The 16895-nt window shown below is 49.9% G+C and overlaps 1 protein-coding gene across 1 annotated transcript in view; it reads right to left on the bottom strand.

The window, feature by feature from the left end:
* The window catches only part of LOC144733318 (uncharacterized), a 201448-nt gene extending 192898 nt beyond the window's left edge, over positions 1-8550 (bottom strand). The window contains exon 1 of the mRNA XM_078615154.1: positions 8287-8550. Coding sequence (XP_078471280.1) covers positions 8287-8334 — 48 coding nt within the window. The 5' untranslated portion in view covers positions 8335-8550. The remainder of the gene's footprint in view (positions 1-8286) is intronic.
* Between the last annotated feature and the right edge of the window lie 8345 nt (positions 8551-16895).

Genomic DNA, 16895 nt, shown 5'->3' on the forward strand with positions numbered 1-16895 from the left:
TGAGTTTGAGCACCCGTCAGAGACAATACTTTCATGAGAATTTCATCTGTAGGTGAGCAAAATAAAACGAACAGATTTACATGATTTTACTTAAAACCAAGTCATTGAAATTTCTCGCACGAGGATATATTTTTAATGGGTAGAAATGTTCTCCCTCAGCTTTCATGTGCATTAAAAAACATTTTGCACTGAATTCAAACAAAAATGCGTGCAATCCAGTGTATTAAGTGAGCCTTCCAAGGCCTGACCTGGGTTTCAACGCACTCGGACGAACGGCACAACTTGAGAATGCGAGTGGGTGGCGCTCCGCCAGAAGGGCTGCGACATTCAAACATTGGGTCAGAACTCGACTCAGTCCACCGTCTTCCCCTCTCCAGGATTTTGACCGAATCCGTTCCACTCTGGAGCAAACCAACAGTGGTCGCGATGCGGGCAGACGCTGGGCCAAGGAGTCCCCACCGATTGGGAGCTGAAGTTCCAACTGAAATTGTAATGCGGTAAAAACCCCGATGTCTATCCGCGACGGTTACGTTCTTGACAGCGCTCGCGAATGCAGGCACCTTGTTCCGATGGCGAATAACGCAGTAACGTTCCTGGCCACGAGTGAACATAGGGAGGAAACGGTCAATATGTAATAACAATAACTGCAATAATAATCTGTAAATTATAAAGAACAATATTCGATTGCTCTGTTATAGCACACGCTGTTAACGGTTTACATTTTTCTTTCTCCAATTGTAATCTTGCTGACAGTGCCGTTACGGTGCCGAAATTTCCACGAGGTTTGCTCCCAGTGAGCAGTGGAATATCCCGAAACGGCTCGCAAAAGAATGACAGCACAGACACCATATTTAAAGTTCCTTCAAGGGGAAATTTTACTCGTATCAGTGACGAGGCTCTCTGAAGTCTCTGACCAAATCACCCTTGCACCCGACCTTGTCAGATATGAATAATGATCATGTATTCATCTATCCAAAGAGGCCACGCTCAGATCTGACAAGCTAACCAGGTTTGAGCCTGGATCGTGCTTGGATGGGTGACCACCACCATGCACAGCAGGTCGCTATAGACTGCACGCCGACCGTGCTCATCGGAGGTGCGGGTGGAAGGACAACAAAACTAACCGCACAAAAGAAACCTCCAACTTGAGATCTCCCACGGCGCTGGCTCAGTGCTCTGGCAGGGAATCAGCCCCCCCCCCACCCCTGAGACACCGAGCCACGTGCAATTAAACTCTGACGTTCAATTGTGAGTGCGCGTCTCCTGATTTGGAGCACCCGCCTTGAGAGGAGACACCTGGGACAACCGATACGTGCGGTGCGCACAGGCACATGCATCGTCATCATTCGTCCGCTGCTTTGCAAATCGTGAGAACAATTGATCTCTCGGCACAATTGCAACGTAAAAACAATCAACAACTTCACCGTCTCCACCTGTATCCGAATGTTTAGAACTAATTGGCCACACGTGTGAGGACGGAGTACTCATACACTCACACAGAGACCCATAGACTCACACAAAGACCCATACACTCACAGAGAGACTCATACACTCACACAGAGACTCATACACTCACACAGAGACCCATAGACTCACAGAGATCCATAGACTCACACCGAGACCCATACACTCACAGAGACCCATAGACTCAGAGAGATCCATAGATTCACACAGAGACCCATACACTCACACAGAGACTCATACACTCACACAGAGACCCATAGACTCACATAGAGACACATACACTCACACAGAGACCCATAGACTCATACAGAGACCCATACACTCACACAGAGACTCATACACTCACACAGAGACCCATAGACTCACATAGAGACACATACACTCACACAGAGACCCATAGACTCACAGAGATCCATAGACTCACACCGAGACCCATAGACTCACAGAGATCCATAGACTCACACAGAGACCCATAGACTCACATAGAGACCCATACACTCACACAGAGACCCATACACTCACACATAGACCCATACACTCACACAGAGACCCATAGACTCACATAGAGACCCATAGACTCACACAGAGACTCATAGACTCACATAGAGACACATAGACTCACACAGAGACTCATAGACTCACACAGAGATCCATAGACTCACACAGAGACCCATAGACTCACACAGAGACCCATACACTCACACAGAGACCCATACACTCACACAGAGACTCATACACTCACACAGAGACCCATAGACTCACACAGAGACCAATAGACTGACTTCAGCAAGGGAGGAAAGTAAGGAATGGAAGAGTCTGAGAGAAGGCCTTTGCCCAGCAGTGGGAAGACAGCGCTGACAACGACGACGACGATAACACGTGGAACATCTCCTACCATTTGTTAAGACATTATACAACTTGTCCACAGGGACGCCGTGTCTTGTGCTCGTGGAGATATATTTCGAAAATAAAATGGAAGATAGCTCGGCGATATCGATCTGCGTGAAGTGCAATGCAGCAATCACAAGTAGTTTGAATTCGTTACGAATTAAATATTAACAAAGCGAGGTCTGTGGCTGTCTGAGCTGGCTCTCTCTCTCTCTCTCCCATCGTAACGGCATCAGCCCAAGCAGCTGGCGTCGCTGCTGAGAGCCCTGGACTTGGGCCCGGGGTTTCCCTCATTTGCGATTACAAACCGATTGGGTGGGTTCTCAAGCGCAGCCCGAGTTGACGATCTTGGGCGACGATCACAAGCGACGTGCGCACGTAGCCCGCAACACAAAGCAGCTCAATCATTGTTAGCGATGCCACCGCCGCCGCTGGAGTGAGCAGCGAGGCACGAGCACAATAAACGAGGACACTCGGCGCATTCGTCAGCACGACCGTGGGCCATACAATAAAAATGTATAACCGCCGATGTTTTTCTTTCAAGGCCACGGTGGGTTATTTTTTGCCGAATTTTTTTAATTTTACATGCATAAATTGGCCGTTGTTGTGTTTTTTTTCCTGCGAACGCATCCCTTTTTGACCGGCACACAATGCGCCCACCGTCACGCGGGAGGGATGGAACACCGGCCAGCGTTGGCTGGGAGAGGCGTTTTGCCACGGCCTACACACCCTCACATCGGAAAGCGACGAGAAAACGCCAATCGTAACAGAATAACAGCGCAGGCCCGCAAAGCACAAGTTCTGCATAAAGCGCATCGTAAAACGTATCTGTTTAAAGTGGCTTTCTCTCTCTTTAGTTATTTTCAAACGTCTTTCTCGTTTCTTCTTTCCTTGGTTGACGTCAAACTATTTTCCGCCTTTCCGGTTATAGCGCCCTGAGAACAATCGTTTAAGGGCGCTTTATACATTTTAATAATTCTTATCATTGGGCCCATGTTGAGTAAGAGGGTGCTCGACGATTAGAATTCCCAGCAGTGAGCAGTGGTGACTATACTGAGCTGATGAGCTCTAATGAGGACGAAACCGGCCCACCACAGTTGTCTGTCTCCGCATCAACGCTGCCGTCAGTCGGCCACATCTGCTAACATTTAATTTGACGGTAACGGTGATCTAGGTCGGACAGGAGGACCACAATGCAACTGTTCAGGAAATGCCAATGGTTTTTTTGCCCCAACGGCTGACATCGCTGCGTCTTATTTGAAACGCGGGGGGGGGGGGGTTCACTGCGCCGGCGTGGTCGAAAATTGACGGCACGTCTAGAGAACGATTACTCAGAGCTCAAGAGGTCAGAGGGTCTCCCTGCTCTGAACGAGCGGCGTCGGAGCACCGTCCACCTCCATTGGTTGTCCTCCACAAGTGGCGGAAATTTCACATTCCTACGGTGGGGTGGGCCAATGTCTCTCCGCCAGGCCGAGAACGGACGAATGACGACATCGTGACTGGAATTTTAATTCGCTGATCTTCTGCTGGGGTAAGGTGAGAGAGCTCTGAGCACATTGCCACATGGCCAGATACAAAATTGCGGTTATTGCGACAACAGTATGGTATCTTTTCCCGGGCGATGAATTGGTCAGCTATCAAAGTCACGTTTTTCTTAAAGCCCTGTTTTAAATCATGGGTGGTGGTCCAAATTCGAACCCAGGCCCATCAGCATTGCTGGCTCTGTTGCAGCAATCACGAGCCCTCTCGAGAAACCCGGCTACCTCGGGTCGTGTAATTATTGAAATGTGGAGGGAATTAATGACCGCGCAGCATCCAGTGAGGCTGACTTCTCAGCGTTGCTGTGGAAACGGAAATTCGATTCTGAACAGTTTTTAATGCGTTTTTCTTCTTTTCAACAAAAAAAGTCAGCGATTTCCTGGCTCAAATGAGCAATCACGTGGTGCTCATCTCCCGCTTACAGCATTCAGCCAGTAGTAGAAGTTCACCATTCCTATGGCGGAGGTGAGTCCATCCACAGGACGATCACTGCTCTGCGTTCCTGTAACGTGGCGCTAGCAGGCTGAGTCAACCCCCAAGCAGGATTCGAACTTGCAACTTTCCAGCTGCAAGCCGCTGGCTCTACCACTGAGCCGCTTGGTGGGATGTTCTCTGTCGCTACACGAACATCGTGATGGCGCCATCGGAGTCTGTCGCGAGACGGTTCAAGACATTTAAACTCGGAGCTCTTGCAGCGAGCAGCACTTGAGAAGAACGACAGGGAACTGCATTGTGGGGGGGAGGGACACACCAACAAGGATCGGACGAGCCCCACAGTAGAACACTCAGCGATGCACGCTCAGCGCCCTGACACGGGATTGACCTCCCCATATTGACCCCCCCAGATTGACCCTCCCCAGATTGACCGCCCCAGATTGACCCCCCCAGATTGACCCCCCAGATTGACCCTCCCCAGATTGACCCCTCCAGATTGACCCCCCCAAATTGACCCCCCTAGATTGAACCCCCCAGATTGACCCCCCAGATTGACCCTCCCCAGATTGACCCCTCCAGATTGACCCCCCAATTTCCCCCCCCCCCAGATTGACCTCCCAAGATTGACCCCCCAAGATTGACCCCCTCAGATTCACCCCCGGAGATTGACCCCCCCCCCCGCCAGATTGACCTTCCCCCCCGAGATTGACCCCCCAGATTGACCTTCCCCCCCAGATTGACCCTCCCCAGATTGACCTTCCCCCCCCAAGCCACCCCGGCACCTCTGACCTACGGACACAAAGAGATCCGACTCTGACCGCTGGTGCCGCCGCCGCCGCCGCTGTGCGTGGCCGAGGCGGAGGCCCTGCCTGGCGGGTGACCGGGCAGGGCCTCTTCCCGGGCGGTGGCATTCACTTCCGCCAGACGCCGATTCCAGTCGCGCCTTCAGACACTTCCTTCCACGTATCTACTCTTCGCTTCCTCCGCGTATATACACGTCACCTTCGCCCGTCCGCCGGGTGTTTATTTTACTCCCGCGGGGTGTTGCTTTCACGAGCCTGCGAGCTTTTATTAGTTTTTTTTTATTGCGTTCGTTTAAAAATATTTAGCTATTCCTGTTTTTATCGACGTACAGCAGCACTTTGCGACCTCCGGGTGAAATGTGCTTCAATATTGTAAAACGTAAAAAAATAACAATTATTATTATTACGAGGTAACAGATATAAATTCTTGTTGCAATATAATTTTTTTCTTTTATATATTCCGATCCATGACAGACAACTTGATGTGACCCAGGTCACCCTTGTGAAAGAGGCAAATGCATTGCGTGTCTCAACAAGCCTGCAATCCAAAGTGCACCTAGCTTGGCACAAGCACCGTGGCGACGTCACCGCGACTTGGTTAAACAAGGGATACTGCTGCTGCCACTTACAAACCAGAAGCAAACTTGAATCACATCCCAACTACTGCCACTAATCGAGCCGCCGCTGGTATCAGCTGCATGGAACTTGTCGCTATTGAAACGTCCCCGCTTGGTCCGTGCTGCACCTCTTTCATCCGCCACCGCGGACTGCTTGCGGATGAGGAGGAGCAGGCGGAGGGGCACCGTCGAGGGGTTACGAAGCGGAGAATAAATGTCACGCAAAGGTCGCAACCGGGTACCTGATACCCGTACCCTACCCGATACCCGGCTACCCGTACCCAGCCGGGTACGGGTACCCGTTTGCGACCCTGGTGCGGCCGGGTACGAGTAGACCGTGAGTCACTGGTGAGTAACCGTGTGTCACTCATTTCCCAACGTCTTGTCTCTTCTCACAATTCAAGTTCCTAGAATCAACCCACCCGCACCTGCAACATGGCTTCATCCCAGAGGTCGCAACCGGGTACCCGATACCCGTACCCTACCCGATACCCTGCCGGGTACGGGTTGCCGGGTATCGGGTAGGGTACGGGTACGGCCGGGTACGAGTACCCGTTTTCGACCCTGGTGTGGCCGGGTACGGGTACGGGTAAGGAATCAAAACCCGTTTGTGACCTCCGATGTCACGCAACGCTGGCGCTTTGACTCGCAGCTGGAAAGTTGACAGACGTGAATCTGGGTCAGGGGTCAAGTCGGCTCCACCGTGCTCTCTGTGGCTCGAGACAAAAACGAGCACCGCAGAGGCAAGGGCAAGTCAACGGTGGTCATCCCACGCACGGACCTGCGCCTGTGTTGGGAAACGTGGAATCTACCACACCGGCTCAATGGAGGCGAGCGTAGTTCACTCCTCGCGTGACCAGCTGCGGGGAATCTACTGCTCGATGAAGGCCTCCACGAGACGCAGTTCTGCGATGTAACAAACCGCACAGCAGCTGACCGTCTTTGTTCGGTGGTCAGCCAAAAGCCGCTGTGAGGATGACCGGAGTTCGCGTAAATGGTTTATGATCCGTGAAGAGATCAGCAACTTGCGCGTGACGTTCACTCTGAACCAAAAAATAACTCTAGATTTGAAGTTTTCGTCACTGCAAGGATCCATACTCTTTGTTTTTTTCAGTAAAGTCACGTAGGTTAAAAGAAAACAAATACATTAAATCACGACGTTTCGGAGGCAACACAAGCTTCCGTCTTCAGGTGGAACAGTCACGTGATTTAATTTATTAGTTTTCTTTTAACCTACGTGACTTAACCGAAACAAAATAACATTTCCTGCAGAGCGGAGGTCCTTCCACGTCCTTCAAGCACAACGTTGCAATGTTACGCTTCCGAACTTTAATAAAACTTCGTTTGAACATTAACCTGGCCTCCTCTTGACACACATTATGAACCGATCACGTGTTTTTTTTTTACAGCTGCCGTTGAGGGTGAGCGGGGCCGGTGCTTAGCTGGGCAACAGGCTGGGCCCTGTACCGCGAAATGTCCCCGATTTGGGAGTTTAAAAAAAAATCATTTATTCGCGATTTCCACGTGGGAGGAGAGTGGGAAAAACCGAGAGCCCATTCATACGGATAGATGAGCAGTCTACTCGCACTACTCACATCTGTAGGCCACTGTAAGTAGGCGAACCTCTCACACGACGATCCCTCCCCAGTTACAGGTGCGTCGATGGCTCGCGAAGGGCACCGCACCGATGCGTGAATGCCGACCAAACGCGCCGCCGTACAAACCCGCGCGATGTGGCCCATCGGCCGCAAAAAAAAAAAACACAGAGCGCCGCTGGCGAAGTTAGCGCCGATGTATTTATTCTTCGTTCAGGTTTATTTTTGACGGGTACGCTCGACGTTATGCCGTTGCGTGCGCGGCAATTAACCTTGCGCTGGGGAATATTTGTCGCGATGTTACATTTCACTTGCCAAATGCACTGCCAGTTTTATTTACTTTAGCGGAGTCGAATCGCCGCCAAATCAGCGCCGAGTTGCCCTCGGCCCCCAACGCTGTCAATTCTACGTTCCTATGGCGGGGGATCGGTCTTTGTAGGACAACCGCTGGAAACGTTCCGCAAAGTGGCACTCATATTTCATCAATCTCGAAAACACGACGAGTCATTACCCCTGCCGGACAAGAACGCCACGGTGGCTAGGAGATGTTAACTACCTCGCCTGGTATGCAGCAGGTTGTGGGTTTGAACCCGATCCCCACCCTGACGCCTGCTGTATATTTGGAGTGTGCATCTTTCTCTCTCTCTCCGTAGTCGTGTGGATTTTTCCGTACGTCCTCCCGTTTTTTCCCCCACGTTTACAGTCAACATCACACGTTCAGAGTATTTGTCTGCTATAAATGTCCACATGATGATAAGCGACTTCATTGAGATATCATTTGTAATAGCCAGGTCGCTTCTGAAAACGAGCCATACATCTCAGTCGGGGCCTTACCTGGTCAAAAAAAAACAAATACAAATTGTGAAATAGTTTAAATAGGACTAAATATGACAACACATCGAGACAAACAACTTTGAGATTGAGAGAGACAGAGAAACGCCTCACCGTCAAGGTCTGCAGCCTCTCCTTCTGTAGATGAGCCACCACATCCATCCTGGGGAAGGAGAAAAGGAAGACGCACGCTCAGAAACGGTGCTTCGCAGAGCCCCCAGGCAGCCGCACCGATCCCTGGCTACTGCTGCTGCTGTTGCTGCAGCGGCGGCGACGAGAAAAAGCGCAAAGCGCACGGCACCAGCCGACAACACCAGCAGCGAACAACGCCACGGGGACAAATGACCGGGAGAGCTCGCGCGCGCGAGCGAGCGAAGTGATTCAGGGTGGTGAGATTTGTGAACTCAACTTGGCAGTCGTTCCCTCCCACTTTCCCCTCCCTCAATTTTCCACTCACCCCCTCCCTATCTCCCTCCTACCCACCACACACTCCCCCTCCCCTCCCCAACACTCTGTCTCTCTGTGCCCACCCCCCATCGTCTCGCCCGCTTTCCTCTTCCACTCTTTATCGCCACTCTATGTCACCACTCTATATCACCACCCCGATATGGTTTTCCCATTTTCCTCGCCGCGCACGGTGGCTATCATTTTCCAGCGGCATCGCCCGCGATGAGAGGGTGTGGGTTGTTGTTCTTTATGGGTTTTTGTTGTTGCTGCTCTCGCTGGATACAGAGAGAAATTTGCATTTGTGGTCCAGTTCTTACCTTGGTTCTGTTATTTCACATTCTCTAACCGTCTGCAAGGGAATATTCCAAAAATGCGCCGACTGCTGGCCTGGCGGAATTCTTGTTTTGCAAAATGTGTCTTTTAAATCTAGAGAGGTTTTTTTTACTCGCATAATACAGACATTCGTGAAAATAAACCTCGCGGATGTTTGGTTTTGTAGACTTTATTTATCCACGATCTGACTGCGGTGAAATCCAACAAATGTGCCCCACGTCCCGATGCTGGAGACAGTTAAATAATAATTATTTGAGATTATGTGAAAGCCTGTTGGAAAAAAATGATTAAAACGCAAACAAAACCTGCAGCCAAAACTCACGAGATATGAGCCTGTTAATTACGTTTTAGATCACCAAGAATGCACCTGATCTCATCGGATCTCGGAGGCGAAGCAAAATCATTTGAGGCTAAGCAGAGTTGAGCCTGGATAGTGATTGGATGGGTGACCACCGTGCATGCCAGGTCGCCACAGGTGATGGACAGGGCTGCGGATAGACTGCAGGCAGCAGAAGGTAGTGCGGTGAAATCCATAGTTGTACTGCGCTTCTATGCTCCCATGTCTATGGGCTCCAACCGTCGCCAACATTGCACAGACATATCTGTGCGGTGGTGAAGTATGGTCAAATAAACCGCTACCAGCCACGTGGCGTGGATTGGTCCTCATCCAGCAGTGGATTGACAAGAGGGCTCAAGTAAATACACGTTTTCAAGCCGTGTGATGTTACGCCACGGTGGCGAGATGTTAACTACCTCGCCTGGTATACAGGAGATCATGGGTTCGAACCGGACCATGACGCCTGCTCTATATTTGGGAGTTTTACTGTTCTCCCCGTGGTCGCGTGGAGTTTTCTCCAGGTCCTCCGGTTTTTCTCTCCACGTTTAAAATAAACATGACGCGTTTAGAATATTTGGCTGCTAGAAATGTCCACGTGATAAGCCACTTCGTTGAGCTATCATTTTGTGGCCAGGTCGCTTCTGAAAACATCAAACACAGCTCAGTGAGGCCTTATCTGGTATGGAAATGTGGAATATATATCGTTTTATTCGAAAAAATATATTTTTTTATTGCACAGGAAAACCCCTTAGTAGTATCAAGGCTCATCGCCAGGAGGGGTCCTGCTGAATCCCTGGGTTTGTCTGCACACAGTGGCAACCTTGGAGAACAGCCATGCTCACAAGGAGATCACACACACATCAAAACACAAGCATCACCACCCCCCACACTCTCCCACTGACGACACATCCACCCCTCCGACGTGCCCCACCAGGCAGACCCTCACTCAACACACACTCACCAATTGCCACCACCACCACTACCACCGCCGCACGAGCCACCAACCTCTCCAACCACAACAACAACCGCCTTTGGCCACTGACTGACGGTGACATCATCACGACGCTTGTGCCACGCCAGGCGCAAGTGAAGTGTCGAAGGCTCCCCGCTGCCAGAAGGTCACGGGACAGACCCAGGTGCCATGCGTTGACCGATTGCTGGCAGATGCACCAGCTGTACTGCCTCCACCGTGCCAACAACACACACCACAGCCCCACAGGATCCTCGTTCGCCTCCCCCGCAGTAGTCATCAAGGCGGTCTCTCCCACTCAGAACGTTACCCCCCTGTGTGGCTCGTGGGTGTTACTACTCCATTAAGGCGCCTTGAGACGTTAGTGGAAGGCGCCTTACATGTAAATTGTTATCATTACGCTTTACCCCACGCGTCGCTCCCACCCAGTCGCACCGCACGCTGTAACCCTCGCTTCCCTTGCTTTCTTTCAATAATAAATTATTCTCATTCAAAACAGATAAATGTTTAACATCCATACAGATAGATCGATTCTAACCTGCGGCTACCTCCAATCCTGGCGCTGTGAATGTGTGTACGACAGGCGGCGAGCAGCAGGCCTGGCTTGTGACGGTGATGTCACCACGGCGCCCGTGCCAGGCCAGGTGCACTTTGAGGCCACGTGAAGTGTCGAAGGCTCGCTGGCAGGAGGAGGTCACGGGACAGGCGCAGCAGGTGCCGTGGGTTGACTGACAGATGACTGGCAGATGCAACAGCTGTACCCCCAACTATGCCAACTTCACTTAAAGCTTTCGTGACTGCAGGAATTCATATTCTTTGGGTCTTTCGTTAGTTGTTATTTTCGGCTCACTGATATGACAATAACAGGTTAAATTCCCCACACTAACACAGCGACATTGCTGGTCTGCGATCTTCCATTAACATGCTCATCTCTCACATTACAATAGCCACTTCCGTGAACATGCAAATCTCTCACATTAACATAGCCACTTCCATGAACATGCTAATCTCTCACATTAACATAGCCACTGCCATTAACATGCTAATCTCTCACATTAACATAGCCACTCCCATGAACATGCTAATCTCTCACATTAACATAGCCACTTCCGTGAACATGCTAATCTCTCACATTAACATAGCCACTTCCATGAACATGCTAATCTCTCACATTAACATAGCCACTTCCATGAACATGCTAATCTCTCACATTAACATAGCCACTGCCATTAACATGCTAATCTCTCACATTAACATAGCCACTCCCATGAACATGCTAATCTCTCACATTAACATAGCCACTTCCGTGAACATGCTAATCTCTCACATTAACATAGCCACTTCCATGAACATGCTAATCTCTCACATTACAATAGCCACTCCCATGAACATGCTAATCTCTCACATTAACATAGCCACTGCCATGAACATGCTAATCTCTCACATTAACATAGCCACTTCCGTGAACATGCTAATCTCTCACATTAACATAGCCACTTCCGTGAACATGCTAATCTCTCACATTAACATAGCCACTTCCATGAACATGCTAATCTCTCACATTAACATAGCCACTTCCGTGAACATGCTAATCTCTCACATTAACATAGCCACTTCCATGAACATGCTAATCTCTCACATTAACATAGCCACTTCCGTGAACATGCTAATCTCTCACATTAACATAGCCACTTCCGTGAACATGCTAATCTCTCACATTAACATAGCCACTTCCGTGAACATGCTAATCTCTCACATTAACATAGCCACTTCCGTGCCCTCGTCATGGAGGTCGCCCTCCGATCTCACATTAACATAACAAGCCCCGCCCACTTCGTTATGACCCTTGGGCTACACCCATTTTAAACCTTTAAAACAGTCTGCTTCAGCAGCTTTCCCCCTCTTTTTTCTTCCTGATGACGATCGCTTGTGTTGTGATCGAAACGTCGTCGTTTTTTTGTAATTTTTTTGTTATTTTATTTGAACCTTTCTACGTGACTTTACCGATAGACCCAAAGAATATGCCAACTTGCTGAATTGTATCTGCCTAGTGCTCCGCTCGTTGTTGTGAGCGTCGCTCGCGTCCTCATTGGCCGGGGCCAGGTCATCTTCCACACCCTCACTCGAGAGCACCCGCACACATTCATCGTGTGGCTCGCGATCCGACCGTGAATCCCGACTCCCAAGCACCGCCCGCAACATCTCCACGAATCTTCCACCACTCGCTCGCCTCTCTCCCCGCTACCTTTCCTCCTCTAATGTCTCTTCCCCTCTCCTCCGTGTGGACTCCATTCCAGCTGCCTAGGCCCTCTGTCCAACCCCCGCAGGTCAGCCTCTACAATTCAGCCTCCCCGTGACTATTTTTTAAAAAATATATATATTTTAAAAATATATATATTTTTACCAGGTAAGGCCCCACTGAGCTACGAGGTGACAAGTGGTAGCCCGATGAGGTGGCTTATCACGTGGACATTTACAGCATACAAATACTCTAACCCACATCACGTTGATTCGAAATGTGCAGGGAAAACCCGGAGTCCCCGGAGAAAAATCCACGAGGCCACGGAGAGAAAGAGAGAGACTCAGACTTCAAATATACAGCAACAGGCGTCAGGGTCGGTATCGAATCCACGACCTCCTGTACACCAGGCGAAGTAGTTAACATCTCGCCACCGTGATGATGACGAGAGAAAGAGACTCAGGCTCCAAATATACAGCAGCAGGCGTCAGGGTCGGTATCGAATCCACGACCTCCTGTACACCAGGCGAAGTAGTTAACATCTCCTCGCCACCGTGATGATGATGAGAGAAAGAGACTCAGACTCCAAATATACAGCAGCAGGCGTCAGGTTCGGGATCGAACCCACGACCTCCTGTGCACCTGGAACTCCCTCCCTGCTTGACATCCACACTAACAACGATGTCCTGCTTCCGCCCCTCGCTGCCCTCTTCCAGTGGGGACTTTAGACGTTCCCCTGCTCCTCCGCCCACAGCCACTGCACACGTGCAGGCCTTTGTGTCGATCCACTGCTGGATGACGGGCTCCGCACGCCGCGCGGCTTGCAGGGGTCAGCGAGGGCATGGAGCGTAGAAAGTAGGGTACAACAACGGGATTTTCCGCACCGCGCTCTTGCGGCCGGCCATACAGAACAAGCCCTGCAGCAGGCCTTTAGCAACCTGGCATGCATGGCGGTCACCCATACAAGCCGCTATCCGGGCTCACGCCTGCTTAGCTGCTGAGATCTAACAAATCCGGGTGCATTGTGGGTGATTAGGTCACGGCCGTGTCTTGCTCTCCCGTGTTTAGTCTCACCAGCACGGGCCTGTCGAACTCTTTCATCCTCTCACTCTTACCAAACCCATTCCCTCCTACGCCTCGATCGCTATCCTCGTGAGACAAACTTCTTTCCCACAGTGAACGCAAAAAAAAGCCCCACATCCCTCCCCTTCCCGCTCGCGATAACCGCCATCCTCCCACGCCCCCCGGCAACCCCACGTGACCCTCCCCATGTACGGGCATCCCGAGACGCGGTAGCTCCTTTCGATGATTTCAAATCTGAACTCCGTTACAATTTGTCACTTGTTAGAGGATGCAAAACTCTGTAAGCCGGTGTTTTTGTGTCCTCCTGGCTCTCATAAGTGTCCTCGCTCAAACAACCAAACGGGGCCTGCGCTCATTTTCGATTGGTAGTGCTGAGCCAGTGGATGGAAATTCCGCATTTCTTTGGCAGGGATAATGCTTGTGATTTGATGATGATTTCAAATGACCTTCACGATAGCGACTGATAAGGGGTTGGCAGCTATGCAGTGGTGAGATTAGTGGTTTTGATTGTCTATTTGTTTGTGTTTCTTCATTGTGATGAGACTTTGTAGGATAAACGTTGATATTTATAAGGGGGCACGGGGTGACCAATAGGGTCTGAATTTGTCTGTGATAAGGTAGGGCGCTGCTGATAAGGGGTTGGCAGCTGTGTTAACGTCGCCGACCAATCAAGAGTGACGCAGCTTGCACGCGTATCGTCTTGTGCGTTGTTTGCCGGTCGCTGGACCACCCGCCCCGAACTGGACATCCGTGAAACAAAACGATTGGCAGCTCATCGGATTCTCGCAGGATACATTATTTGGTTCTTTCGGTTAAGTCACGTCTAACCATAAAATAATAAATTAAATTAAATAATAATAAAGATAAAATAAATAATAATAAAGATAAAATAATAAATTAAATTAAATAATAATAAATTATTATTTAATTTAATTTATTATTTTAAATAATAATACATTTTTATTTAATTAAATTTATTATTTTATCTTTAGACGTGACTTAACCGAAAGAACCAAATAATAATTCCTGCAGTCACGAAAGTTCTAAAATTAAGATTTCTCGCAGGATACATTTAAGATTCTGATTCTGAATGAATGGGCCCCCGTGGGACGTGCAAAGCCCCAACAGATCGGGGGAGAGGAGCAGCAGGAGGAGGAGGCACAGCGAGAAAAGCATTTCAATGGGAGGCACAACACGGGACAGAAACTGCTGGCATTTGTGTTGCCGTGAATATTTACACCGTGGGGGTTTTTGTTGTTGTTGTTGTATCGCCGCGGGCCTCACAACGTAAGCGTCACGATCCATCGATCAGAATTCATGGTCACGTGGTTGTCACGACAGCGCCCTCGAGTGGCTGCACGCCCCGGCTGGGATCACGTGAAGCCACCGTGGGAATGTGCAGTGAACACTGGGATTTTATTGGGATCTATAAAGGATCCACGCGAGCCGATAGAGAGCCCTAATGCATGGGCGGGATTTTAAATCCATCGTGATCCACCATCCACAAGCTGGAGACCCCGCGTATCGTCAGTTTCCACAACCGACGTTATGATTCACAATTCGATTTTTGTTGGAGGTTGGGGGGGAATTCGGCCACGGGGGGGGGGGGGGGAATTATTCGGCCAATTTTTTTGCCGTAAGACCGTCCACCGCCACCCACGACGTAGCCACGCAAATGAGAACGCCACGTGGACACTTTTCCCCCGTTGAATGCCGAGAGCCACAACTTGACAAGCCACGTTGCTGATGCTGGAGAAGAGTTCGACGGCGACGCGCAAATACTCCTTGAACTTCTTTCGCACCGCGCGTAGCCACCCGCGCTAATCGGAGGCGCGGGATGACAGTGGCGATGATGGAGCTTTGACCAACGGTGGATTTTAACTCACCATCTCGCAACTGACGGGTAGCAAAAATTTATATTTACGCGAGAGTGTTTATGGGTCCTCCCAGGATGCCTTGCGCCGTAAATCTATTTTGTCCACGTGTTTATTTCTCCCAGTTCACGGCGAGTGTCGGCGGCCGCAGATGATGTTCGCTGCTCGAGCGGTCCGAATGTTGCACCGCTTGCAGCGCCGTACTGTACCGTATTTCGCAAAGTGCTTTCCCCTTCGCTGGTTATATTGAGACGTCTCTCCCGGGAGGAAATTGTGGAATGTGGAGGGAATAGCGGTGAAAGGGCACCCGGGCTCGGATACCTTCCTCGGAGGTGGTCCCTTCAGTTGAGATGTTCAAAAAAATATATATTACAAAAAAAATCTCCCCAAACCCTTGCATTCGTTTCACGCCTTCAAAGAGGCACTGGTCAAGCATCCCTCCCCGCTCAAATTCCACTCGCGAGATGATTCAAACAATCATAGAGTCGGCGTAGTTAACCTAAACTGCTAAAAAAAAAAATGTTTAACTCTTTTTTTATTTGACCAGGTAACACCCGCTGAGCTGCATAGCTATTTATTTGAGAAGCGACTCAACGAATCCGCTTATCTTGTGGAGATTCATAGCAGCCAAATACTCTAAACACGTGATGGTGATTCTAAATGTGGGACCGCTTTGGTAGTTAAATTGGAACCGCTTTGGTAGTTAAATTGTACCGCTTTGGGAGTTAAATTGGAACCGCTTTGGAAGTTAAATTGGAATCGCTTTGGGAGTTAAACTGAAACCGCTTTGGTATTTACATTGGAACCGCTTTGGTAGTTAAATTTGGTACCGCTTTGGTATTTACATTGGAACCGCTTTGGTAGTTAAATTGGTACCGCTTTGGTATTTACATTGTAATCGCTTTGGTAGTTAAATTTGGTACCGCTTTGGTATTTACATTGTAATCGCTTTGGTAGTTAAATTTGGTACCGCTTTGGTATTTACATTGTAATCGCTTTGGTAGTTAAATTTGGTACCGCTTTGCATGACGTCACCAGCGGGTGTCCTATGGACAGAACGATCCTGGCATGGGAACGTGGAACTTTCGCCGCTATCTCGGGGCCGCCGATCGGCGTTGCTCCTGCGTGGCCAACGTCATAATAACAAAAACAAATAATAATAATGGTGCTTAACGTACGTAAACACCCGTCACTACATTTTCTTTTTACCAAATCCTTGGCCTCTTCCACCTCCATTGCTCACGCAGCCCAGCGGTGGAGCGAGAGGCCTCGCAGAGTCGGCGGGTCGCGAGTTCGCACCCCGGCTCGGGGCTCGACTCGGCCCATCGTCCCGACCTCCGTCGGTCAACAGCGATCGTCCTTTGGATAGACTGACGCCGTACCGTCCCCGCACCCCCCCCAAACCATAGGAATGTGGAATTTCCAACGCTGGCCGGCCCC

The sequence above is a fragment of the Lampetra planeri genome, chromosome 46, assembly GCF_965212315.1.
Source record: "Lampetra planeri chromosome 46, kcLamPlan1.2.h2, whole genome shotgun sequence".
NCBI classification, from domain to species: Eukaryota; Metazoa; Chordata; class Hyperoartia; order Petromyzontiformes; family Petromyzontidae; genus Lampetra; species Lampetra planeri.